The sequence below is a fragment of the Sphaerodactylus townsendi genome, linkage group LG01 (assembly GCF_021028975.2).
Source record: "Sphaerodactylus townsendi isolate TG3544 linkage group LG01, MPM_Stown_v2.3, whole genome shotgun sequence".
Lineage (NCBI taxonomy): Eukaryota > Metazoa > Chordata > Lepidosauria > Squamata > Sphaerodactylidae > Sphaerodactylus > Sphaerodactylus townsendi.
This window is the reverse complement of record NC_059425.1, coordinates 179,525,531-179,551,464: the sequence shown is the minus strand read 5'-3', so window position 1 is coordinate 179,551,464 and position 25,934 is coordinate 179,525,531. Positions and strand designations below refer to the sequence as shown.

Here is a 25,934-nt window from a genome sequence, read left to right as displayed (position 1 = left end):
AATGACACCTTCCCCCCATATATTATGTGGATATTTCAAGATACCACATCTTGACAGAAACCAAAAGGTACCGGGGCTCAACCTCCAAGCAATTTCTCCTCCTTGATGAATGAGTTCTGCAATCCCTTCTGCAATCGTTTTATTTATTTTATAAATTTGTACCCCATCTTTTTCCACGCATGCCCTTCATTTTATCCTCACAACAACCCTGTCAGGTAGGCTAGAGTGCCACACTAGCCCAAGAGCACCCAGAAAGCTACCACGGCATGAGTGCTGATTTGAATCCAGGTCTTCCAGATCCTAGCCTGACTCTCTTAAACTGCTATGCCACGCTGATTGTCTGAACTTCATGGGTATTACAATAAACTTCCTTCGGCAAGTCTTCCCCAGTGGAAAGCCTTCCCCAGTTAAAAGACTGTTCTCTGCTCGAACTCATGCAAAGCCAACTGCAGGTGGTACCTCAGCCTGCCAGAGATCAAGGCATGTTTATGGCAAGTGACCTGGAGGAAGGTGTTGCTAACACTGCAGAACTTAAAGAGTGTCTGTGTCAGAGACCAGAGACATCACAGATTTGACTTCTGAGTGAAGGTGGCTTTCATTTCGACCAAAGGTGTCCAACTCCAGCGCTTCAGATGTTCATTAATTCCCATTAGCGCCAGAATTGGACACCCCTGCTTCAGACCTTTGGCTTGTGTGCTTTACAGACCTTTTAGTGAAATTTCTATGCAGCTGCAGCACTTACTGCAGAGGGCCAGACACCCCACCCTCCACAGTCATACAGAGCTGTGATTCTGCCCCCCCCCCACCCACATGCTGCTAAAAGATACATGTAACCAAACTGCTATATGTTACCACTGCCATCTGGGGCATTTCCTTTACCTTTTTAAATTATGGTTTCACATGCTTTGAAGATAACTAGGCTACCCTGACACCCCACTCTCATGAGAGACAGAGCTACATCTGTTACCTTGTGGGGGCGGGAAGCCAGGTGGCTTTCTCTCACTATCTGTCACCGATTTGGGGGCGCCTCAGCTCTGAGGACTGTTTTTCACAAATTCTTGGGAAAGCGGGAGGGGGGGCTTACAATGGGATAAAGAGGGTGGCAAAATCCAGGTTTGTCAGAACTGGCTTTGCCAAACTTTGGTGCTCCGATGCCTTATCAATAAACGTTACTGATCAACAACCCAGAGTCTGTTTATTGGCTTACTGTTCGAGACCTAACATCTTTCTAAGTTTTGAGATAAAAGCTGCAAGCTATATTTAAGCGGTGGTAAGCACCACTGAATGCTACGAGACTTCCTTCCAGGTAAACAAGACTGGGATTCTCAAAGAAAAACCCGCATTTCCTTTTGTACCTTTCTTCTACTACAAGGAACACGAAACACCTTATTTAAAAAAGAGATTAAAATCCTGCAAGATCTTGCAGAAAATTTTTTTCCAGCACAGATACTGCCGCTGCTTCCATGCTGGTGGGCTGACAGATCACCGTCCTTATCGACCTCTTCTGCAGGGAACAAACTCCTTTTAAAAAACAAACTAGCAAGACTTTAAGCAAACAGTAGCAGCTTTGTCGAAGGCTTTCACGGCCGGATTCAACTGGTTCTGGTGGGTTTTCCGGGCTGTGTGGCCGTGGTCTGGTGGATCTTGTTCCTAACGTTTCGCCTGCATCTGTGGCTGGCATCTTCAGAGGCGTATCACAGAGAGAAGTCTGTTTCACACTGTGTCTAGGTGAGAAGGGAATGTTTTAGTGGGGTATAAATTGTCATGTCCCCAGGTGGGGAACCAATCTGTAGGTGTTTGGGTGGAACTTGTTATGCAAAGATGTGGTTGATAGCATTGTATCGAGGGTGGGGCTTATCAGTCCAGGGAGTGATTCACATTTTCATGCCCTGCAGCAGCAGCAATATTGGTGAATGCAAATCCTGTGTTTGGGTGGAGTCCATTGTTCAAGAACTTAGCTGCAAACCCCAAGAGAATTGACCGATAAGCCCCACCGCCATACAATGCTATCAACCACATCTTTGCGTAACAAGTGTGTAACAGACTTCCCTCTGTGATATACCTCTGAAGATATCTGCCAGCCACAGATGCAGGCGAAACGTTAGGAACAAGATCAGTGGTGGGATCCAAAAATTTTAGTAACAGGTTCCCATGGTGGTGGGATTCAAACTGTGGCGTAGCACCAATGGGGCTGGGCGGGGCATGACAGGGGCGTGGCTGGGCATTCCAGGGGCGGGGCATTCTTGGGCGGAGCTATGGAAAGGACGCAATCGCTGCACCAGTCCTTGCGTGAGAAACTAATGCATGCAGGTGCAGGCTGCCACGCACGCAGCTGTACCTCCTAGACTGCTTCAAGTTCTGCGTGCTACTGCTGAGAGGATGGGCGTAACTAAGGCAAAAATCACGTGGCAAAATCACCCATTAGTAACCCCCTCTCGGCACTCACAAATAATTAGTAACCTACTCTTGGGAACCTGTGAGAACCTGCTGGATCCCACCTCCGAACAAGATTCACCAGACCACAGCTACACAGCCCGGAAAACCCACCAGAACCAGTAGCAGCTTTAACTACAGATTTGAGTCTTGCTCGTTCTCCGTGAATCAACCAGGCGTATCAACCACAGACACAAATCTTCAAAGACAGCTGGATTTCTCTTCACCAAGCCCTCTGTGCTCCTGAGTCCTTAGCTCCGCTGGGGACAGGGTGTTTACCATCTCAGCCAAAGCTGCTACAGTTCCATGACTCCTGCCTTCAGATGTTCGGGAAAGTTCCTCACACACCTCACCCGAGACAAGTGCTTTCTCATTAAGGGAAGGCAATTAGACAGAACTCCAGAAACGACCGCCTCCGGGGGCTTCAGGCATGCTCCCAAAATACCTGCCGCCGCCTCTTTCCCTCCCCCAGCTGTCAGTCACGGCAGATTCAGGCCTTCCTGCAGCAAGCTACATTTCAGAATGCCTCCGAGCAGTTCGTGAAGTCTTGATGACTCACTCATCAGACCAGCAGCCAGCCGGAGGTCTGGCCGCTTCAGGCAGGCCAACCCTGTACATGCTGCTGCAGAGCTAGGAGCAGAGTTTGGTGAGTCTACCCATGTATGGGGATCCACTGAATTCTTTTTAAAGTGATCTCTTACTGCAGGTTTGTGGGAACAGTGATCTCCACTGCTACATGGTCTTAAACAGAACAGGAAACAAGCCATGCACCAAGTGCAACAAAATTAAAGTGTCAATGTCCGAGTCGAATGCTCCCTTGAGGTCCAAAAAGGCCACACTTAGTGAAAGTGTCAATGTCTACAGAGCCAGTATTGTGTAGTGGTTAAGAGTGGTGGACTGTAATCTAGAGGACCGGGTTTGATTTCCCACTACTCCACATGAGTGGCAGGGTCTTATCTGGTGAACTGTATTTGTTTCCCCGCTCCTCCATGTGAAGCCTGCTGAGTGACATTGTGCTAGTCACAGTTCTCTCCGAACTCTCTCAGCCCCACCTACCTCACAAGGTATCTATTGTGGGGAGACGAAGGGAAAGGAGCTTGTAGCCTGCTTTGAATCTCCTTACAGGAGGGGGGTGGGGGTGTATAAATCCAAACTCTTCTTCTTCTTCTACATAAAAGCTTTCAATATCTTCCTCATCAGCATCCTTAACCAGGGCATCAGCTTGAATAATTGTGATGTTGATAGGCTTTCCTTGAAATATGACGGATGTTATTTACTCATTCTTTGCATTATGCTTCTTAACTTCCTGTGATACGTTGCCCCTCACTCCAGTTCTTTTAGGCTTGTTGTTCCCAAGTGAAACACTTTGTAATTTTCTGACTGCAAATGTCCTTATCCAATCTACTTGAGTTCACTCTGATGGGCTTTGAAGGATATAACTCTGCTTAGGACTGCACTAAAACTTAACTCCTACAAGCCATGTGATTTGCATTTCTATAAAACATACATCCTAAAAGCAATGGGGTTTGTCTCTCTATAGAAAAAGCTGGTATTTAAAAAAACTGTCGCAGTCTAATGTTTGTAAGATGCCAGCTTTTACCGTTCTGCATGTTTGCCCTGTGACCACAGTGCCTTGTTTTTGGTCTCTGCTATGCCTAGATGAAGACAGGGTGGAATAAAACATTCCCTGTCCAATCTTGGCTGGCAACTGTGCCCCGATCAGTCGGCGTAATCCTTTTTAACGCCAGATGATCAAACGGCAGAAGCTGCATCTTGTGGTAATTCTGCGAAGAATTATTTCTCCTCACTGGCTCTGAAAGTACTTGCAAACAATTTTGCCGGATGACCTAGAATTCTAGCGTTGCATGGATGTGGCACGAGGGGATACTATGGCTGTATCCACACAACTCATAATATATAGACCTCTTTGATATTGTCATCTTTCTTCCCCTAAGCATACAAACCCCTAAACTTTTAGCCTTTTCTAGAAGGCAGGTATCTGCGGCCACTTTTAGCCATCTTCTTCTTCTCTTGGGCTTAGACGGGTGGAGGAGGAGGAGGAGGAGGAGGAGGAGGAGGAGGAGGAGGAGTTTGGATTTATACCCCACTTTTCTCTCCTGAAAGGAGACTCAAGGTGGCTTACAAGCTCCTCCCCCTTCCTCTACTCACAACAACACATCTTGTGAGGTAGGTGGGGCTGAGAAAGTCCCAAAGACTGTGATTAGCCCAAGGTCACCCAGCTGGAGTGTAGGAGTATAGAAACACAACTGGCTCACCAGATAAGGCTGTGCCACTGAGGTGGAGGAGCAGGGAATCAAACCTGGTTCTCCAGATTAGAATCCACCTGCTCTAAACCACTTCACCCTGCTAGGAGTTACTGCCACTATTTCAGATCACATAAAATTACTCCTCCAGAGCACCTACATTTAATTCCCGCTCACTAATTCTACATGAAAAGTTGCACCCCGTTAGTAGAGATGTGTGCCAAAGAACCAAATCCCTCTTTGAGCCACTATGAAGTATAAAACTGGAATCATAGCCAATGCTTCCAAAATATTTTTTTTGGGGGGGAGGGGGAATTTAATCTGAAACTCTTCAACCAGCCCAGGTCAAAGTTTTGTCCTGCACTGAACTCTGAAATGATGCTCTGGCATGGACCACCAGAATTGCATACCAGGGTTCGCACTGCAGTTTTATTTTTCATCTTGAGGCAAACACCCAGGTACTAGGGAGTTTTCTATTTATGGTGTTTATCTGATTCTATAAGGCAGGATTCTCAGCTGTGGAATTTCACTGTCGACTCGCCCTACAGATGCCCATGCTGCTATTTTTCAAGCAAGAGCACAAACCTCCCTCCCCCCTTCAATTAGGACCCAGAACGGTGCGTTTGCTGTTTTCTGTTCATAAATTTAGATGAACTCCAGTTTGAGGATTCTGTCGCTTCACTTTAACTGTCTACTTTATTGCCAGTGGTTTCTTAACTACCATAAAATCCCACAAGGGTAATAGGTTTATTTATTTTAAATCATAAATTAAAAACCCTACCAATCTATACTGGCCTCCGGTCAAAAGCCAAAAGAGAGCATAAGATGCAGCTCTCTAACCTATCAGTGATACTTGTGATCACACCAAAAGTTTGGGGGACAAACATCCTCTTGTGCTGTCATCTGAACTGGCCTGTTCTGTTCCCTTTCATGATTGGGGGAATTAGCTGGAAACAGGCTGGCAATGCAAGTGATAGGTGGCAAATCTCCACCAAGACATACAGAAAGTGGTGGGATCCAAAAATTTTAATAACAGGTTCGGATGGTGGCGGGATTCAAACAGTGGCGCCGCCGCACACATGCACCTCCAGCCCCTATTGGGCAGGGAGGTTGCCTTAGTAACCCCTTCTCAGCACTCAGAAAAAAAATAGTAACCACTTCTAGAGAAGTGGTGAGAACTGGTTGGATCCCACCTCTGCATACAGAGGTCTGGGACTTACAGAAATCCACTCAAAACCAGAATTAAACGGAGAAGGGTTACAATTTTTACTGAGGGATTCAAACCAATCAAAATACATTCACAAATTGCAAACACAAGGGCCCATTTCACGCAGGCCACAGGAGCGGGGGTGCCCCTGCATACTTGATGCTGGTGCGACCCCGGGGCCATTCGCAAACTGTTGTGCAAACAGCCCCGGTGCCCCTGCGACCCGAGAGGCTGCCTTTGCATGGGCCCCACTGCTTTAGTTCCTCTTTTACCTCCTCTTGGGTACCGTCGTCCTGCAGAGGCTAAGGACATGCCCAGAGGTGGGATCCAGCAGGTTCTTACCAGTTCCCGAGAGTGGGTTACTAATTATTTGTGTGTGCCAAGAGGGGGTTACTAATTGCGTCTGATTTTCCGTTAGAAATTCCATTAGGTCCAAAAATCATAAAGTCCTGTTGTTTCCTATGTGGCTGGTTAGCAAAGGTAGAAAACGGGATAATTCTCCCTGTTGGGCTGTTTTAAAAAAATGTTTCAGAAATATGGTAAAGTTCCTTGTTTAAGGAAAGTATCCTCCTTTTGATTTCTAGAAACAAAATTAAGTATTTGAAAGTACTAAGTATTTGACAGGCAGTCAATTAGAGGAGAAGTAGTTGTTTCTGTTGGCAGTAGACGATAGGACTTGCTATAATGAGTTTAAATTATGGACAGAAAGATACCAGCTGGAAATTAGGAACTTTTTTTACAGTAAGAGTTGTTTACAGTAACAGAGAAATTATTAATGCCCCGCCCCCGGAATGCCCGGCCACGCCCCCGTCGTGCTCCGCCCAGCCCCATTGGCGCTACGCCACTCCCACCACCATGGGAACCTGTTACTAAAATTTTTTTGGATCCCACCACTGGACATGCCCTTGTGGCCATGACGATGCCTCTGGGATCAGAGGCCAGGAGATGTGTCCCCTGGCCTCTGCAGAGCAGCGGCAGCTGAGAAGAGGTAAGAGGGTAATGAAAGTGAGACGGGGAGGATGCCACCGTTTTTCAAACGAAAAACGCCGTTGTGGCTTTGCTTCACCTGCGGCTGCTGTGCGAAGTCCTCCCCCACAATGGCGTTTTTACCAGCCCCACGCCGGTCTTTATGACCCATGTGGAACGGGCCGTACGCAGAGTTTTGAGAAGCCTAGGAAAACAGAGAAATCACTGATAGCAGGGATAGAAGAGGGCATTGAGAGGAGGGTGATATTTACCATTCCAGAAGAGGTCCAAGGAAAATGAGAGACAACGACCAGTGCTTCTCACAGGAAACAATGTCGGACAGAAGGAGAGACGTCCAAGGGCAAATGGCCCTCCATTTTGGTCTTGTTATAGGAAAAGTTGATCCTCTGGCTATGATAAGAGGGGCAATCTTCCTACGAAAAAGCAATATTCCATTTCCAGGCACAGACAATGCTGTGGGAAAATGGTTTGATTGGATTAAGACTTAAGAACATAAGAACATAAGAACAAGCCAGCTGGATCAGACCAGAGTCCATCTAGTCCAGCTCTCTGCTACTCGCAGTGGCCCACCAGGTGCCTTTGGGAGCTCACACGCAGGAGGTGAAAGCAATGGCCTTCTGCGGCTGTTGCTCCCGAGCACCTGGTCTGTTAAGGCATTTGCAATCTCAGATCAAAGAGGATCAAGATTGGTAGCCATAAATCGACTTCTCCTCCATAAATCTGTCCAAGCCCCTTTTAAAGCTATCCAGGTTAGTGGCCATCACCACCTCCTGTGGTAGCATATTCCAAACACCAATCACACATTGCGTGAAGAAGTGTCTCCTTTTATTAGTCCTAATTCTTCCCCCCAGCATTTTCAATGTATGCCCCCTGGTTCTAGTATTGTGAGAAAGAGAGAAAAATTTCTCTCTGTCAACATTTCTTTTCTACCCCATGCATAATTTTATAGACTTCAATCCATATCTCCCCTCAGGCGTCTCCCTCTCCTAAGCTAAAGGAGGTCCCAAACACTGCAGCCTCTCCTCATAAAGGAAGGTGCTCCAGTCCCTCAATCATCCTCGTTGCCCTTCTCTGCACTTCTTTTTCTATCTCTTCAATATCCTTTTTTTTGAGATGTGGCGACTCAGAACTGAACACAGTACTCCAAGTCGCGGTGCGCATTCACGTAACTTTATATAAGGGCATGACAATCTTTGCAGTTTTATTCTCAATTCCTTTCCTAATTATCCCCAACGTAGAGTTTGCCTTTTTCACAGCTGCCATGCATTGAGTTGACATTCCCATGGAACTATCAACTAAGATGCCCAAATCCCTTTCCTGGTCTGTGACTGATAGCACTGACCCCCCTGCTTAGTGTGTGATATTGTCATGAAGTTTGGATTTTTTGCCCCTATGTGCATCACTTTACATTTTGCTACATTGAACTGCATTTGCCATTTCTTAGCCCACTCACCTAATTTATCAAGGTCCGTGGGAGTGCCCAAGACCTGGTGAGTTTTGGGTGGTGCAGATGAAATCAAAATGGAGGCATTTCAAGTCTTGACGAGCTTGGATTGTCAAAACAAAAAATCTCTGGAGATCGGATGACCCTTAATAGTTTGACAGGAAGTGTAAGATTAAGATTACGTTTGGGGGCAATCTAGGTGATTCAATCAGGGTGCGGACATTTGCAAGTTCTTTGTGAAGTCAGAGCCAGGTGCACAATCTCAAGGTTGTGCTGTTATGAGCAAGATTCAACTGCCTGCATCCTCAGAAGAGTCATCGTCTGGAGCCATGCATTCTTCATTTCATAAGGGTCTGGCAGAGGCTCTTGAAATCAAAGCCCCTGAATTTAGTGTTCACCGTCCCCTCGTTCTGCTCCATGATCTGCGCTGTATAGGATGTCAAGAGTGTGACTGGTTGGACTGAAAAATACCCCTCACCCCTGTCTGACTATGGCTTGCCTGGGTATCTGTATTCAGTGGTGGGATTCAGCTTATTCGCACCTATTTGGTAGAACCGGTAGCTAAATTTTTGTCTAGGAGCAGCAGTGGCGTAGGAGGTTAAGAGCTCGTGTATCTAAGCTGGAGGAACCGGGTTTGATTCTCCGCTCTGCCGCCTGAGCTGTGGAGGCTTATCTGGGGAATTGAGATTAGCCTGGGCACTCCCACACACGCCAGCTGGGTGACCTTGGGCTAGTCACAGCTTCTCAGAGCTCTCTCAGCCCCACCTACCTCACAGGGTGTTTGTTGTGAGGGGGGAAGGGCAAGGAGATTGTAAGCCCCTTTGAGTCTCCTGCAGGAGAGAAAGGGGGGATTTAAATCCAAACTCTTCTTCTTCCTCTTCTTCTAGGTTATAATCCCACCACGGAGTCCTTTCAGAACTGGTTGTTAAATTATTTGAATCCTACCGCTGTCTGTATTGAACACAATAATCACGTCCTCTAAAAAGTATGTATACTCCCCTTCTTCCAATGTTATATGGACAGCAACCCTGCAAGGTAGGTTAGCCTTCATGTTAAAGGAACACCTGACATTTACCTATTTGGTGGTCATCTGAGAACCAGACTTTAAAAGAAAGTCTAATGAGTTTACTTCAAAGTATATCTGGGGATCAAAGTGAGGAACGTATGCCACAATTGCCCTGCACTGCACTGTGCGTAAACACCAGGTGACCAGTTAGAAAAGAGACTGTCATCAGAAGAGCTGCAACTTGCAAAAACAACATTTGGTTTTCATCAAAACTGGCAAACATTGGCATACAACCAGGATGGGAACCAAGCACAAAAATAGTTTCATGGCCTGGGTAATTATGCTTTCCACTTCAACTTTTCACCTTGTGTTCGTCTAGCTACGTGACAGTCTCAACCTGACTGTACCACGCAAGAGATGAAAAATTGCTATCATTATATGTAGACTGGGTGGTTTGACAAACGTTTTTGATGTTATACAGAAAATAACACCCTTGCTGCCTAATTATTGGTATTATCTCAGTTAAAAACAATTTGTGCTCGTTGCCATCTTTGGCATGCAATTTCTGTTTAGCAGTGATGGGTGTTGCTCTTGAAATCAACCCTTAGAATGTAATTTTATAACACTGGCAAAGTTTCCTTTTGTGCGAGCATGTGTGTGTTAAGCACCGTCAAGTCGCAAGCTATGAATCAATGCCCTCCAAAACGTCCTATCATTTAAAGCAGAGGTATCCAAACTGGTGCTTCAGTTGTTCATGGACTACAATTCCCATCAGCCCTGCTGGCATGGCCATCTGAAGCACCAGAGTTGACAACTTTGCCCACTGGAAACCATTCTGTTTCTCCGTGTTCTGTCCTAACAGTAGCCTCTTGTCCAGGGCACAGGTTGCGCATCAAAACAGTCAGATGATGTGGGACACTCATTTCCTTTAAAACCAGCCTTTTTTAGATACTGATTTAAACTACCTGCTGGTCTTAGGTTTATTTTTGTTTTTTATTTTATTAGATTTGTCCCTGATGCAGATGTTAGTCACAGACACATGCATACATACATACAAACACACACACTGAAATGAACTTGTTCTGCAAGAAACATAAAAGGGGGGAAATGTTGAATCTTAGGCCCCTTCTGCACACACAATATAATGCATTTTCAAACCACTTTCACAACTGTTTGCAAGTGGGTTTTGCTATCCTGCACAGCTTCAAAGAGCACTGAAGGCAGTTTGAAAGTGCATTATTCTGCATGTGCAGAATAAGCCTTACTGCACTACTGTAAATGAACAGGGAGTTTCTCTCCAATGTGATGGTGGTAAGCAATGTCAAGTCGCAGCCCACTGATGGCAACCTTGCAGGGTTTTTCAGGCAAAAGACATTCAACGGTGGTCTGCCCCTGCCTGATTCTGTGTGGCAACCTTGGACTTCCTTGCTGATCTCCCATCCAAGTACAAAGCTGACCCTGTTCTGCTTTGGAGATCTGATGAGATCAGATTAGTCTGGGCCCTCCAGGTCAGGACTCTCTCCAATGTAAAAGGGAGCTTTCAACACACACCTTACTACAAGCCATCTCAAGAAGACCACTGTACTATAGCAGTTAAAGCACCCAACTAGGACTGGGGCAAATCCAGTTCAAATCTCCATTCAGCCATGAAGGTCACTATTGGCCCTGATACAGTCTCTCAACTAACCTCTCAGCCGAACCTGCCGTACAGTTGTTGTGAGGCAAAAATGAATGAGACAGGAATGGCGAGCTTCTCAAAGAACAATGGGATAAAGAGGTACTGAAAAGCAACATGCTAATTCTCTGGGGAGCCTTTTCTACTTGGCTCAAATGATATTACCAAAAAAAAGCCCTTAGAGATTACTGAGCTAAACTTTAGAGCTATACATGACCTTTCAATCTATGTTGTAAGACACCCTGAGCACAAAAAGGCACGGGAGGCCTATTAAGTCTAATAAATTAAAAATTAAAATAATCTGAGCCAAGTAAAACCATTTGAGCTGGGACCATTCAAGCATTCTAAATAAAGTCTTGGTGGTAAGGATAGGGAGCCGTGCTTCCTCACCCCCAGCTTTACAGAGGGGGTTGGGTTGTGCTCATCAAGTGCTCACTCTTGAAGGGGTGACCGTCACCCTGTTTTGCAGGTTTCCTGCAACCTACTGGCTCTCCTACCCGCCAGCTTTTTTGGTAGGCTGCACATGTTTTCACACTCTTAACAGGCATCAACATGGTCTACTAAGTGAGCAGCTGATTTGTTCTTTTTGCATACTGCACCTGTGAGGTAGGTGTTGTGCGACGAGTTGATCAAATAGTGCGACAGAGGCTGGGTCATGTCTTCGTTTAAATCCAGTTTTTCAGGTGGAACCACTCCATTCTCCTCTCCGCTCAAGTAGTTCATAAACCCATCCACTGATATCTGCCCTGAGAGAAAAATAAATTCAGAAGACACATACTTCAGTTTCAAGTACTCCAATTGTACAACCTTTTGAAAAGTTCAGCTTATTCCTAGAGACTGACTTATTTTTTCCTGTTAGCAGAAGGGTTGGAGATTCGGACAGTCCGAATCCAGATTTTGACCGAATCTGGATTGACCGACGAGCAGGGTCCGAATCTGAGCTGTCCGAATCACATCAGATCCGAATCCATGGGATTCGGATCACCAGCCAAATTGTGTTTTTATTTTTTTGCTGTTTTTTTGCATTTTTAAACATATCGGCACCAAAATTTCAGGGTATCATCAGGGGACTGTCGTGATGATACTCCCCAGGTTTGGTGAAGTTTGGTTCAGGGGGGGCAAAGTTATGGACTCCCAAAAGGGGTGCCCCATCTCCCATTCTTTCTAGTGGGAGCTAAGGAGATGAGGGCTACCCTTTTGAGGGTCTATAACTTTGGCCCCCTAGAACCAAACTGCACCAAACATGGGGGGTATCATCAGGAAGGTCTCCTGATGATACCCTGAAATTATGGTACTGATACATCAACAAATGCATCCCCTACAGGAACCCCCAGAAATTTGCACAAGATTCTTTGTTCTGCAGTGACTTGGTTGCATTGCTGTCAATGGAGAATTTCTGATAGAGGGCTGTGGAGTGCACATTTCTCATGGTAAACCCACAAAACTGTCATGGTATCTTCAGGAAAGTCTCTGGATGACACCATCCAGGACTGGGGAACTTTGCTTCAGGTGGCAGTGGGAGATGGGCCCTAACCTTTTTGAGTCCCATAGAATTGAACCCCCAGAAGCAAAGATGCCTGGAAGGTTGGGCAGGATTTCTGAAAGTTTGGGCGGGACTCCTGGGAGGTTGGGAGGGCCACCTGGGCCTTTGGGCTGGATGACTGGGAGGTTCAGCAGGACTCCTGGGAGATTGGGCAGACCGCCTAGAAGGTTGGGCGGGACAGCTAGGAGGTTGGGTAGGACCCCTGGGAGGTTTGTCCGGACGCCTGGGAGGTTTGTCCAGACGCCAGGGAGGTTTGTCTAGACACCTGGGAGGTTTGTCCAGACACCTGGGAGTTTGGGCAAGATGCCTGGAAGATTGGGTGGGATGTCTGAAAGTTTGGGCGGGACTCCTAGGAGGTTGGGCGGGACTCCTGGGCCTTTGGGCTGGATGACTGGGAGGTTCGGCGGGACTACTGGGAGATTGGTGTCCGGACAAACCTCCCAGGCCTGGGAGGTCTGTTCGGACGCCTGGGAGGTCTGTTCGGACGCCTGGGAGGACTGCCCGGAAGCCTGGGAGGTCTGTCCGGAAGACTGGGAGTTTGGCCGGCCACCTGGGAGGTCTGTCCTGACAGCTGGGAGGTTTGTCCGGACAGCTGGGAGGTTTGTCCGGCCACCAGGGAGGTCTGTCCGGCCACCTGGGAGGTTTGTCTGGCCGCCTAGGAGGTCTGTCCGGCCACCTGGGAGGTCTGTCCGGCCACCTGGGAGGTCTGTCCGAACACCTGGGAGGTTTGTCCGGCCACCAGGGAGGTCTGTCCAGACGCCTACAGGAGGTCTGTCGAGGACAACTAGGAGAGATCTGTTAGGACATTATGCCTGGGAGGAGTCTGTCAAGCTATGCAGCTTGGAGGAGTCTGTCCGACCATACCTAAGGGCGTCTGTCCGGAAAGCTGGGAGGTTTGTCCGGCCACCTGGGAGGTCTGTACGGACAGCTGGGAGGTTTATCTGGACAGCTGGGAGGTGTGTTCTGCCACCTGGGAGGTGTGTCCAGCCACCTGGGAGGTTTGTCCAGCCACCTAGGAGGTCTGTCCGGCCGCCTGGGAGGTCTGTCCAGCCACCTGGGAGGTCTGTCTGGACGCCTGGGAGGTTTGTCCGGACAGCTGGGAGGTTCATCTGGACAGCTGGGAGGTCTGTCCGGATGCCTGGGAGGTGTGTCCGGCTGCCTGAGAGGCCTGTCAGGCTGCCTGGGAGATCTGTCCGGCCACCTGGGAGGTCAGTCCGGCTGCCTGTCCAGCCATTTGGGAGGTCTGTCTGGACACCTGGTAGGTTTGTCTGGACGCCTGGTAGATCTGTCCGTACGCCTGGTAGGTCTGTCCGGAGGCCTGGGAGGTGTGTCCGGCCACCTGGGAGGTGTGTCCGGCCACCTGGGAGGTGTGTCCGGCCACCTGGGAGGTGTGTCCGGCCACCTGGGAGGTCTGTCCAGCTGCTTGGGAGGTCTGTCCAGCTGCTTGGGAGTTCTGTTCGGCCGCCTGTCCAGCCGCCTGGGAGGTTTGTCCGGACAGATGGGAGGTTTGTCCGGCCACCTGGGAGGTTTGTCCAGCCACCTGGGAGATCTGTCCGGCCACCTGGGAAATCTGTCCGGCCACCTGGGAGGCCTGTCCGGCCGCCTGGGAGGTCTGTCCGGCCACCTGGGAGGGGCCTCCTGGACACCTGGCCAGAGACTCCGGGCCGCCTGGGTAGGCTGTCCGGTGACCCACCTGGAAGGTTTGTCCAGACCTTGGCTTCCAGGAGGGTTTAATCCAGGACTAGCTAGCAGGTCTATCCAACCACCAGGAGGAGGTCTGTCCGACCACCAGGAGAGTCTGTCCGGACACCTGGGAGGTCTGTCTGGACACCCGGGAGGTCTGTCCGGCCACCCGGGAGGTCTGTCCGGCCACCCGGGAGGTCTGTCCGGACACCTGGGAGGTCTGTCTGGCCACCTGGGAGGTCTGTCTGGCCACCTGGGAGGTTTGTCCGGCCACCTGGGAGGTCTGTCCGGAAAGCTGGGAGGTTTATCTGGACAGCTGGGAGGTTTATCTGGAGGTGTGTCCGGCCACCTGGGAGTTCTGTCCGGCCGCCTGGGAGGTCTGTCCAGCTGCCTGGGAGGTCTGTCCGGACGCCTGGAAGGTGTGTCCGGACAGCTGGGACATGTGTCCGGCCGCCTGGGCGGTATCCGGCCACCTGGGTGGTGTGTCCGGCCGCCTGGAAGGTCTGTCTCCCAGACAGATGCCTGGAAAGGTATGTCCGGACGCCTGGGAGGTCAGTCCGGACATTTGGGAGGTCTACCGGACAGCTGGGAGGTTTGTCCGGCCACCTGGGAGGTGTGTCCAGCCACCTGGGAGGTGTGTCCGGCCTCCTGGGAGGTCTGTCTGGCCACCTGGGAGGTCTGTCCAGCTACTTGGGAGTTCTGTTTGGCCGCCTGTCCGGCTGCCTGGACGGTCTGTCCTGCCGCCTGGGAGGTTTGTCCGGACAGCTGGGAGGTCTGTCCGGACGCCTGGGAGGTGTGTCCGGCTGCCTGAGAGGTCTGTCAGGCTGCCTGGGAGATCTGTCCGGCCGCCTGGGAGGTCAGTCTGGCTGCCTGTCCAGCCATTTGGGAGGTCTGTCTGGACGCCTGGTAGATCTGTCCGTACGTCTGGTAGGTCTGTCCGGAGGCCTGGGAGGTGTGTCCGACCACCTGGGAGGTCTGTCTGGCCACCTGGGAGGTCTGTCTGGCCACCTGGGAGGTCTATCCGGCCGCCTGTCCGGCCACCTGGGAGGACTGTCTGGACACCTGGTAGGTTTGTCCGGACGCCTGGTAGGTCTGTCCGGACGCCTGGTAGGTCTGTGCAGATGCCTGGGAGGTCTGCCCGGAAAACTGGGAGGTCAGTCCAGACACCTGGGAGGTCTGTCCGGCCACCTGGGAGGTCTGTCCGGCCGCCTGGGAGGTCTGTCCGGCCGCCTGGGAGGTCTGTCCGGATGCCTGGGAGGTCTGTCCGGCCACCTGGGAGGTCTGTCCGGCCGCCTGGGAGGTCTGTCCGGCCGCCTGGGAGGTCTGTCCGGATGCCTGGGAGGTCTGTCCGGACACCAGGGAGGTCTGTCCAGCTGCCTGGGAGGTCTGTCCGGCCGCCTGGGAGGTCTGTCCGGCCGCCTGGGAGGTCTGTCCGAACACCTGGAGGTCTGTCCGGATGCCTGGGAGGTTTGTCCGGCCACCAGGGAGGTCTGTCCAGACGCCTGGGAGGTCTGTCCGGATGCCTGGGAGGTCTGTCCGGAAGACTGGGAGTTTGGCCGGCCACCTGGAAGGTCTGTCCTGACAGCTGGGAGGTTTGTCCGGACAGCTGGGAGGTGTGTCCAGCCACCTGGGTGGTATCCGGCCACCTGGGCGGTGTGTCCGGCTGCCTGGGAGGCCTGTCCATTGCCTGGGAGGAGTCTGTCGACCGGCATACCAAGTCTGTCCGACACGCCTGTCCACAACCCACCTGGGAGGACTGTCCGGACACCTGGTAGGTTTGTCCGACCCACCTGGAAGGTTTGTCCGGACAGCTGGGAGGTTTGTCCGGACAGCTGGCAGGTCTGTCCGGCCACCCGGGAGGTCTGTCCGGCCACCGGAGAAGTCTGTCAGGACACCTGGGAGGAATTTTGTCGGACACCTAGGAGGTTTGTCCAGGACACACCCTGGGAGGTGTGTCCGGCCACCTGGGAAGGGTGTCAGGCCACCTGGGAGTTCTGTCACAGTTGCCTGGGAGGTCCTGTCCGACACGCCCTGGGGAGGAGTCTGTCGGGCCGCCTGGAAGTAATGTCCTGGACAGCTGGGACATGTGTATCCGGCCACCTGAAGCTGGATATCCAGCCACCTAGGCGGTGTGTCCGGCCGCCTGGGAAGGTTTGTCAGGGCGTCTGGGAGGGATTTGTCCAGGAAAGCATGGAGGAGGGTCTGTCCAGGCAGCCTGGGAGGAGTCTGTCTCCCAGACAGATGCCCTGGGAAGGTATCGAGGAGGAGCCTGGGGAGGAGTCCAGTCCAGGACATTTGGGAGGAGTCTGTCCAGGACAGCCTTGGGAGTGTCTGTCTGGACAGCTGGGAAGGGTTTGTCCGGCCACCACAAGTATCAAAGGCCACCTGAGGGTGTGTCCGGCCTGGAAGGACTGTCCAGGGCGTCCTGGGAGGAGTTTGTCCAAAGCATGGGAGGTCTGTCCAGGCATGGAGTCTGTCTCAGACAGATGCCTAGGAGGTATGTCAGGAGGCCACCAGGAGGTCAGTCCAGGACATTTGGGAAAATCTGTCCGGACAACTGGGATGTCTGTCGGACAACTGGGAGACTGTCCGACCCACCTGGGAGAGTGTGTCCAACCACCCTGGAGGTGTGTCCGACCTCTCTAAGAGGAAGGAGTCTGTCTAGCCACCTGGGAGAGTCTGTCCAACTACTTAGGAGTTCTGTTTGGCCGCCTGTCCCAGTGGCCTGGATGTAGTCTGTCCCTGCCGCCTGGGAGGGTTTGTCCAGTGGACAGCTGGGAGGTTTGTCCGACCACCTGGGGAGGAATCTGTCCGGCCACCTAGGGAAGTCTGTCCAGCCACCTAGGAGAATCTGTCAGGAAAACTTGGGAGGTCAGGGTCCAGACACCTAGGAAGTCTGTCCAGGACACCCTGGGAGGACTGTCGGATACCGAGGGATAGTTGGACAGGGCCACAGGAGGTTGGAAGTAGGAAGCATGGGAGGTTTCTGGGGCCTGGGAGGTCTGTCTGGCAACCTGGGAGGTCTGTCCGGACGCCTGGGAGGTCTGTCCGGCCGCCTGGGAGGTCTGTCAGGAAAACTGGGAGGTCAGTCCAGACACCTGGGAGGTCTGTCCGGACACCTGGGAGGACTGTCCGGATGCCGGGGATGGTTGGACAGGACACCTGGGAGGTTGGGTAGGAACCCTGGGAGGTTTCACAGGACGCCTGGGAGGTCTGTCTGGCAACCTGGGAGGTCTGTCCGGACGCCTGGGAGGATCTATCCCGACATGGGGAGAGTCTGTCCAGGAAAAAACTGGGAGAGTCAGTCGAACACCCTGGGAGTCTGTCAGGACACCTGGGAGGAACTGTCCGGATGCGAGGATAATGGTTGACTGGGGCAGCCTGGGAAGGATTTCACAGGAGCCTTATAAAGTCTGTCTGGCAGCCTGGGGAGAGGTCTGTCAGGCCGCCTGGGAGAGTCCTGTCCGGTCACCTGGGAGGAGTCTGTCCGACCGCCCTGGGAGGAGTCCCGTCCGAAGCGCCAGGGAGGGTCAGTCTGGACAACTTCAGGAGGAGTTATCCGGAACAACTGGGAGGAAGAATTATGTCGGGCCACCTGGGAGGTCCGTCCGGACGCCTCGGAGGTCTGTCCGGATGCCTGGGAGGTCTGTCCAGAAAACTGGGAGGTCAGTCCGGAAACCTGGGAGGTCTGTCCAGACACCTGGGAGGTCTGTCCGGACAGCTGGGAGGCTGGCCGCCTGGGAGATATGTCTGGCCACCTGGGAGGTCTGTCCGGCCACCTGGGAGGTCTGTCCGGCCACCTGGGAGGTCTGTCCGAATGCCCAGGAGGTCTGTCCGGCCACCTGGGAGGTCTGTCTGGCCAACTGGGAGGTCTGTCCGGACTGCTGGGAGGTTAGTCCGGACAGCTGGGAGTTGTGTCCGGACGCCTCGGAGGTCTGTCCGGCCAACTGGGAGGTCTGTCTGGACAGCTGGGAGGTTTGTCCGGACAGCTGGGAGGTCTGTCCGGCCGCCTGGAAGGTCTGTCCGGCCGCCTGGAAGGTCTGTCCGAACGCCTGGGAGGTTTGTCTGAACGCCCGGGAGGCCTGTCCAGACGCCTGGGTAGTTTGTCCGGACGCCTGGGAGGTTTGTCCAGACGCCTGGGAGGTTTGTCCGGAAGCCTGGGAGGTCTGTCCGGCCGCCTGGGAGGTCTGTCTGGCCACCTGGGAGGTCTGTCCGGCCACCGGGGAGGTTTGGGAGGTTTATCTGGACAGCTGGGAGGTGTGTCCGGCCACTTAGGAGGTTTGTCCGGCCGTCTGGGAGGTCTGTCCGGCCGCCTGGGAGGTCTGTCTGGACGCCTGGGAGGTGTGTCCGGACAGCTGGGAGGTTTGTCCGGACAGCTGGGAGGTGTGTCCGGCCACCTGGGCGGTGTCCAGCCACCTGGGAGGTCTGTCCGAATGCCTGGGAGGTCTGTCCGGCCACCTGGGAGGTCTGTCCTGCAACCTGGGAGGTCTGTCCGGACAGCTGGGAGGTGTGTTCGGCCACCTGGGAGGTGTGTCTGGCCGCCTGGGAGGTCTGTCCGGCCACCTGGGAGGTCTGTCCGGCCGCCTGGGAGGTCTGTCCAGACAGCTGCGAGGTCTGTCCGGACAGCTGGGAGTTGTGTCCAGACAGCTGGGAGGTGTGTCCAGACAGCTGGGAGGTGTGTCCGGCCACCTGGGAGGTCTGTCTGGACGCCTGGGAGGTCTGTCCAGCCGCCTGGGAGTTCTGTCCGGCCACCCTGAGGAGAATCTGACGAACAACTGGGAGGAGTCTGTCGGTCACCTGGGAGGAGTCTGTCCAGACAGCCTGGGAGAGTCTGTCGGTGCGCCCTGGGAGGTAACTGTCCAGGACACCTGAAGTGATCTGTCCGGACGCCTGGGAGGTCTGTCCGGACACCTGGGAGGTTTGTCTGAATGCCTGGGGTCCCATAGAATTGAACCCCCTGAAGCAAAGTTCCCCAAACCTGGATGGTGTCATCCGGAGACTCTCCTGAGGATACCCTGAAAGTTTTGTGATCGTACCTTCAGAAATGTGCACCTCACAGCCCTCTACCAGAAATTCGCCATTGACAACAATGCAGCTAAGTCACTGCAGAACAAAGAATCTTGGGCAAATTTCTGGGGTACCTGCAGGGGGTGCATTTTTAGACGTATCGGCACCAAATTATGAGGATATCATCAGGTGACTGTCCTGATGATACCCACCAAGTATGGTGCAGTTTGGTTCAGGGGGACCAATGGTATAGACCCTCAAAAGGGGTGCCCCTATCCCCCATTGTTTCCAATGAGAGCTAATAGGGGATGGGGGCTGCACCTTTGAGAGTCCATAACTGCCTCCCCTAAACCAAACTGCACCAAACTTGGGAGGTATCATCAGGACAATCTCCTGATTATACCCTGAAATTTTGGTGTCAGTAGCTTTAAAAAAAAGTGCTTGTGTGTTTCAAGCTTAACCACTCCATCTAGCTTGCGCTTCGTATGTGCTAAAGAGTGGTGAAACAATGCAAACCCGGTTGCAAGAGATAGTGGCGCAAATTTCAAGAGGAACATCATCAAGAGTGACTGTCCTGATGATTCCACCAAAGTTTGATGCAGTTTGAAGTTCAGGGGGGCCAAAGTTATGAATCCTCAAAGGGGGGGCTATTCCCCCATTGTTTCCACTGGGAGCTAAGGAGATGGTGGCTACCCTTTTGAGAGTCCATAACTTTGCCCCCCCTGAACCAAACTGCACAAAACTTGGGGGTGTCATCAGGACAGTCTCCTGATGACACCCTGAAAGTTTGGTGCTGATACCTTAAAAATGTATCTCACTTCTCCTGGAGGTTCAACCACCAAGAAATTGCCAAAAAAATTGTTTTCCAGCTAGTGACACAAAACTTTCAGGGTGTCTTTAAGACACTGTTCTGATCATGCACCCCAGGTTTGGTGCAGTTTGGTTCAGGGGGGCCCAGGTTATGGACCCTCAAAGATAGCCTCTTTTGGCTCTGATTGGAAACAATGGGTGATAATGGGCCACCTGTTTGGGGGTCAATAACTTGGGCCCCCTTGAACCAAACTGAACCAAACTTGGGGTGCATAATCAGAACAGTGTCTTAAAGACACCCTGGAAGTTTGGTGCGAATATATTTAAAAATGCACCCCCTGCAGGGACCCCAGGAATTCCCCAATTGAAAGCAATTGAAAAAATTCAATGCAAACCACAGAATCTTGGGCAAATTCCTGGGGTGCCTGCAGGGGTATTGGCTTGAAAATTTCAGGGTATCTTCAGAATACTGTCCTGATCATGCACCCCAAGTTTGGTGCAGTTTGGGTCAGGGGAGTCCATGTTATGGACCCTCAAAGATAGCCCCTATCTTCCATTGGATCCCATTGGAAACAATGGGTGATATGGGGCACCTGTTTGGGGGTCCATAAGTTGGGCCCCCCTGAACCAAACTGCACCAAACCTGGGGGACATAATCAAGACAGTATTATGAAGATACCCTGAAATCTTCATGCCAATACCTTTAAAAATGCGCCCCCTGCAGGCCAAAATGTAAAAAACAGCAAAAAAATAAAAACGCATCCGAGAATCTCGGATGTCACTGCAAATTCGGGTGTATCTAAGCCTGGCAGGCTCGGATATGGGGGGATCTGACCCCATACACCCGAACTGGATCTGAATCCGAACCAGGGCCGATTTTTTTCCATTTACCAACCCTAGTTAGCAGCAACCTTGTTGATGCTGTCCTTCAAATCTTCACCTACAACAGTCTAGAACCTCAACAGAGCAAACAATCATCACTCTTCCTTTCTCTGCTAACATTTTTCAGTAGAAGAGTACCCTCCACATCTTCACATATAACAGTCTAGAACACTTGCGGCGAACCTTTGTCACTCCAGATGTTAAGGACTACAATTCCCATCAGCCCCTGCCAGCATGGCCAATTGGCACTGCAACCATACTGTCTTTCACATTCTCCTGTTACTAGAATGACTTCTTTCAGAGGGCAGCCACACTGGTCTGCAGTAGAACAGCTAAATTCGAGTCCAATAGCACCTCAGAGTTTTTGGTATATGAGATTTTGAGGGTCAAATTTCCCTTTGTCAGATATCTGAAAAGGGATTTTTGACTCCTGAAAGCTCATACCCCAAAAATCATTTTAGTGTCTAAAGTGCTTCTGGATTCAAATGTAGAATGGTGTCTGTACTCTCCAGGCAACTAGTCAACATTTCAAGAACATGAGTTCTCCCATAGACTGACAAGAAGAAGAAGAAGAAGAAGAAGAAGAAGAAGAAGAAGAAGAAGAAGAAGAAGAAGAAGAAGAAGAAGAAGAAGAAGAAGAAGAAGAAGAAGAAGAAGAAGAAGAAGAAGAAGAAGAAGAAGAAGAAGAAGAAGAAGAAGAAGAAGAAGAAGAAGAAGAAGAAGAAGAAGAAGAAGAAAAGAAGAAGAGGAGGAGGAGGAGGAGGAGGAGGAGGAATTTGGATTTATACCCCACCTTTAGCTCCTGTAAGGAGATTCAAGATGGCTTACAAACTCCTTTCCCCTCTTCTTCCCACAACAGACACCTTGTGAGGTAGGTGGGGCTGAGACAGTTCTGAAGAACTGTGACTAGCTCAACATCACTCAGCAGGAATGTAGGAGTGTGGAAACACACCTGGTTCACCAGATAAGTCTCCACAACTCCTAACCAGGTTTTGTTGAATCCAAAGATCTCGCAGTTTATATCAAAGCAAGCAACCTTTTTGGTGCAAATGCTTGAAGGGGGGGGGAGGGATGCAATGTCTACCTCTGTAGGTGTCAGGCAGGAAATCCATGGACTGGAAAAAGTTCTGCCCACCCAAAGCAACCAAATAGAGCTCTCCTAAAAGCCCAATCCAGAGGGGGCCCCCAAAGGGAGTTGTGGATTTGGTGCGGCCCTACACCAGTGGATTTACCTTCTCAGGGCACTAACCTTGGTGAAGGGGCAAATCTGCTAGTGACCTGCTGCCACGGCCCTCCACAGCGGATTCTCAGAGGCATGACCAGGGGTGGTGTAAGCCTGTTGAGCTCAATGGAGGGCTTTTCAGCTATGGCCCAGTCCAGCATGTCTCCTCGGCAGGGGCGTAATGCCCATTGGGCAAGGTGGGCAGCTGCCCAGGGCACCACCTTGTGGGCGGCATCAAAATGCAGGGTTCGTTTTTGGGTATTTTAGTGGCTTTCCATTTTTGGCCTGCAGGGGGTGCAGTTTTTAGGCTAGTGGCACCAAAATTTCAGCGTATCATCAGGAGACTGTCCTTATGCTACCCCCCAGGTTTGGTGAGGTTTGGTTCAGGGAGTCCAAAGTTATGGACTGCCAAAGGGGGTGCCCCCAGCCCCCATTGTTTCCAATGGGAGCTAATAGGAGATGGGGGCTACAGTTTTGAGAGTCCATAATTTTGCCCCCCCCCCGAACCAAACTGCACGAAACTTGGCCGAGGTATCGATAGAACGATCTTCTGTCTACTAGTATGGTGCTGATATGTCTAAAAATGCACCCCCTGCAGGCACCAATGTCCTGGTGCAATAAAAAATTTGGTCGTGGTGGAGTGGCCGCCAGGGGGGGGGGCATCCAACTCAGGTTTTGTCCAGGGCTACAGTTTGCCTCGTTACACCCCTGCTCCTCAGAGGAGAACTCAGACAGGAGAGAGAGAGCACAGCTTTGGCCCCAGAGTCCCACGTAATGCCTGCAGGCTTCGAGCCTGAGCCTCCAGTAATACTTGCAGGTCATGGCCCAGATTCAGGCAGAACCTTCGGTAGTCCCTGCATGACCAGGTCAAGAGGCCTCAACAGAGCACGCAGGCTGGGAGCCCCAGCCAAGCCCCAGCTCCGAGATTCCCCAGCCTCCTGACACCAAACCAGGGGATGCCCTGACAGCTTTATCACCCCCTTAGTCTCCAGAGCTCCAGGAGCAACTGCATGCCAGTTTGCAGGAAAGGAGACACAGCAACAGGCCAGCAGCTCTGGGGCGAGGTGGGCGCGATGGAAAATCTCTGCAGGCGCCAGACCAAACTAATGCAGCTGCATGAGGTTATTGACCTGGTGGGTGGGATATTTGCTACATAAGGGGTTGGAAGTCAAGCTGTGTTGTGGCAGCAACATCGTATTTGGACTTGAAAGTCACTGTGTGTGTTTCGGTTGCCTGAACCTGGTATTTGATCTTGCTTTAGACTCTGGACTTGGCTCTGTTCCCCCCTTGTGTACCTGATGCTTTATTGCATTAAATTGCGGAACCGGCTGTGAGCTGTTTCCGACTCAGCTTGGTAACAATCTGTCTACGACAGGGGTGGGGAATGACTGGCTCGCAGGCCGTATAAGGTCCACAAAATCATTTGGCCTGGCCTGCTGCTGCCCATCCCTCCCGCACCCAGAAACCGGGCACATCAAGAAGATGATAAGGAGGGCTTCCCAAGGACTTTATTGACATCTGAGTAAACGCAGTGTGCCCATCCAAACATCTGCTACATTCTCTGACCACATGAACAAACCCATTCTCAGTGGCGTAGTGCCAAAGGGACAGGGTGGGTGGGATGCCCCGAGCGCACGCTGGGGCGGGGGTGTGGCCGTGGTATGGTGTAGGCGATCCAGGGGGTGGGGGGCACCACAGCAGGGGCGCAGGCATGCATGCATGCATGCCCCAGGCACAGTTCCCCCCTCGCTTCGCCCCTGCCTATCTTCCAATGAGTCTTCCAAACAGTAGGAAAAATCTTTGTCTGGCATAAAACCAGCCAAGTGAAACTCGTAGGGATAAACTTATTTAAACAAACGAAAACAAGTGGATAAAAAACAATTTTGTAAAACTGTTACTATTCCTCTCTAAAGAGGCAAAAACCTCTTATATTTAATTGGTGTAACTTTCATACAATTCTTAATTAAACACATTTAATTTTTTTTTTTTTTGCAAGGGCTTTGATGCCTTCTGAGAAGCAGTCAGCGTGTATTATGACGTTTTAAGAGACCAACTTTTCCGACAAGGAAGAAAGATCAGCATGTACAGTTTGCTTAATAAAGAAGAACCCGGATCCTATTAAACTGGCCAGATGTCTTTGAAAGGGCATTTAGGAAATACATTTTCTGTCATCTTCACAGAAGAAGCTCTCACATGCTGCCCCATTGTCTACCTTCAACCCCAATATGGGCTACCTACCATCTACAGACATTCAGCTACTAGGCAGGGATCACAACCACCCCACACATACCGTTTACTTCTGCATAATATTAACATTTGCGTCAAATAAGTGGCAGGAACTTTACCAATTTCCCAAAAGGTCGCTTAACACAGTTTCACAATACAAGTAAATTGGTCTGCTAACGTTTTCTTTAGATAGTCATTTCCGAGTAAAATTTACTCCCTTTACTTATTCTTGGCACAAAGGAAATTGATTCGGAGAGCATGGCAGAGGAAATGTTCATGACATTTGAAGAATATGCAAGCAGTTATATTTATTGTCTTTTTTTAAAACAGAGTATATGGAGAACATCCATTCATCTTGCCAAATTTTAGTGGGATAGACTATAGACCTGTTGCCAAAGTTATCAAAAGAAGCACATAGCAATTATAAGGGGAGGAGTGTAAGTCAACAAACACACACACACACAATTCCCTAAACATAAGTCTGAAATGTTTAATGCAATGCTACTGTTGTGCCTTGGACTGCTCATTAACAAGATTCTGTATTCGGTTGATTTCTTTATTATGTAACAGCATCAGGAAGAAGCATTTAGACACCTATTGCCAGAACTAAGCATAACTAGCAACACTCTCTCCATTATACCCAGTCACCCTCCCACATCACATAATACCACCCCTGACTATCGGTTCCCAAGAGGGGATAGTACCGCTCCAATCCCACGGTCCAGAGATGAAGCCGCTGCTCTTGGGATCAAAACAACCCATATTCCACTCTACTGACATTAGTCCCTAAAGAGCTGAGGAGGAGAAGGAGGAGTTTGGATTTATACCCCACCTTTCTCTCCTGTAAGGAGACACAAGGGGGCTTACAAGCTCCTTTCCCTTCCTCTCCCCACAACAGACACCTTGTGAGGTAGGTGGGGCTGAGAGAGTTCCAAATAACTGTGATTACCCCAAGGTCACCCAGCAGGAATGTAGGAGTGCGGAAACACATCTGGTTCACCAGATAAGCCTCTGCCACTCAGGTGGAGAAATGGGGAATCACACCTGGTTCTCCAGATTAGAATCTACCTGCTCTTAACCACTATATCATGCTGGCTCTCATATAACACAGTGGTTCTCGAAGAAAGCCTGTGTGGAGTGTGCAGCGTCCCCTTTGGGGGATCAAAATTACCACCTTACCACTCACAGGGGTAAGCCTAAAAGACTCTCTCTGCATCAGTGTTCTCCATCATGTAAGAATGGATGAAATGTGTAGGGTTGGGGGGTTACCACACAACGCACTTGAGGAACTATGCTTAATATCAAAAAGGAGGTTGCAACATCCAGGAAGGTTGAGAACCCTGTGACCCGGATATAACCACTAAAGGCATTTATAACATAAGAGCAAGGCTTCCACATCCTGGGCAGGAGGCAGGAAACATGGCAGGAGCAAACATGGGCTGATCATGACAGCTATTAACATAAATAGCTTTTGCTTTTTAATATATCCCGATGGAGAACATTGGAGAATGATATATGTGAGGTTCCAATGTTTGTGGTAATCAG

General features: G+C 50.7%; 1 protein-coding gene across 2 annotated transcripts in view; it reads right to left on the bottom strand.

Annotated features, from left to right (window-relative positions):
- Positions 1–25,934, bottom strand: part of LOC125435056 (1-phosphatidylinositol 4,5-bisphosphate phosphodiesterase beta-1) — a 678,436-nt gene that overhangs the window by 202,177 nt on the left and 450,325 nt on the right. For both annotated transcript variants that reach the window (XM_048501078.1, XM_048501071.1), the window contains one exon: positions 11,616–11,762. In XM_048501078.1, the coding sequence (XP_048357035.1) occupies positions 11,616–11,762 (147 nt within the window). The remainder of the gene's footprint in view (positions 1–11,615; positions 11,763–25,934) is intronic.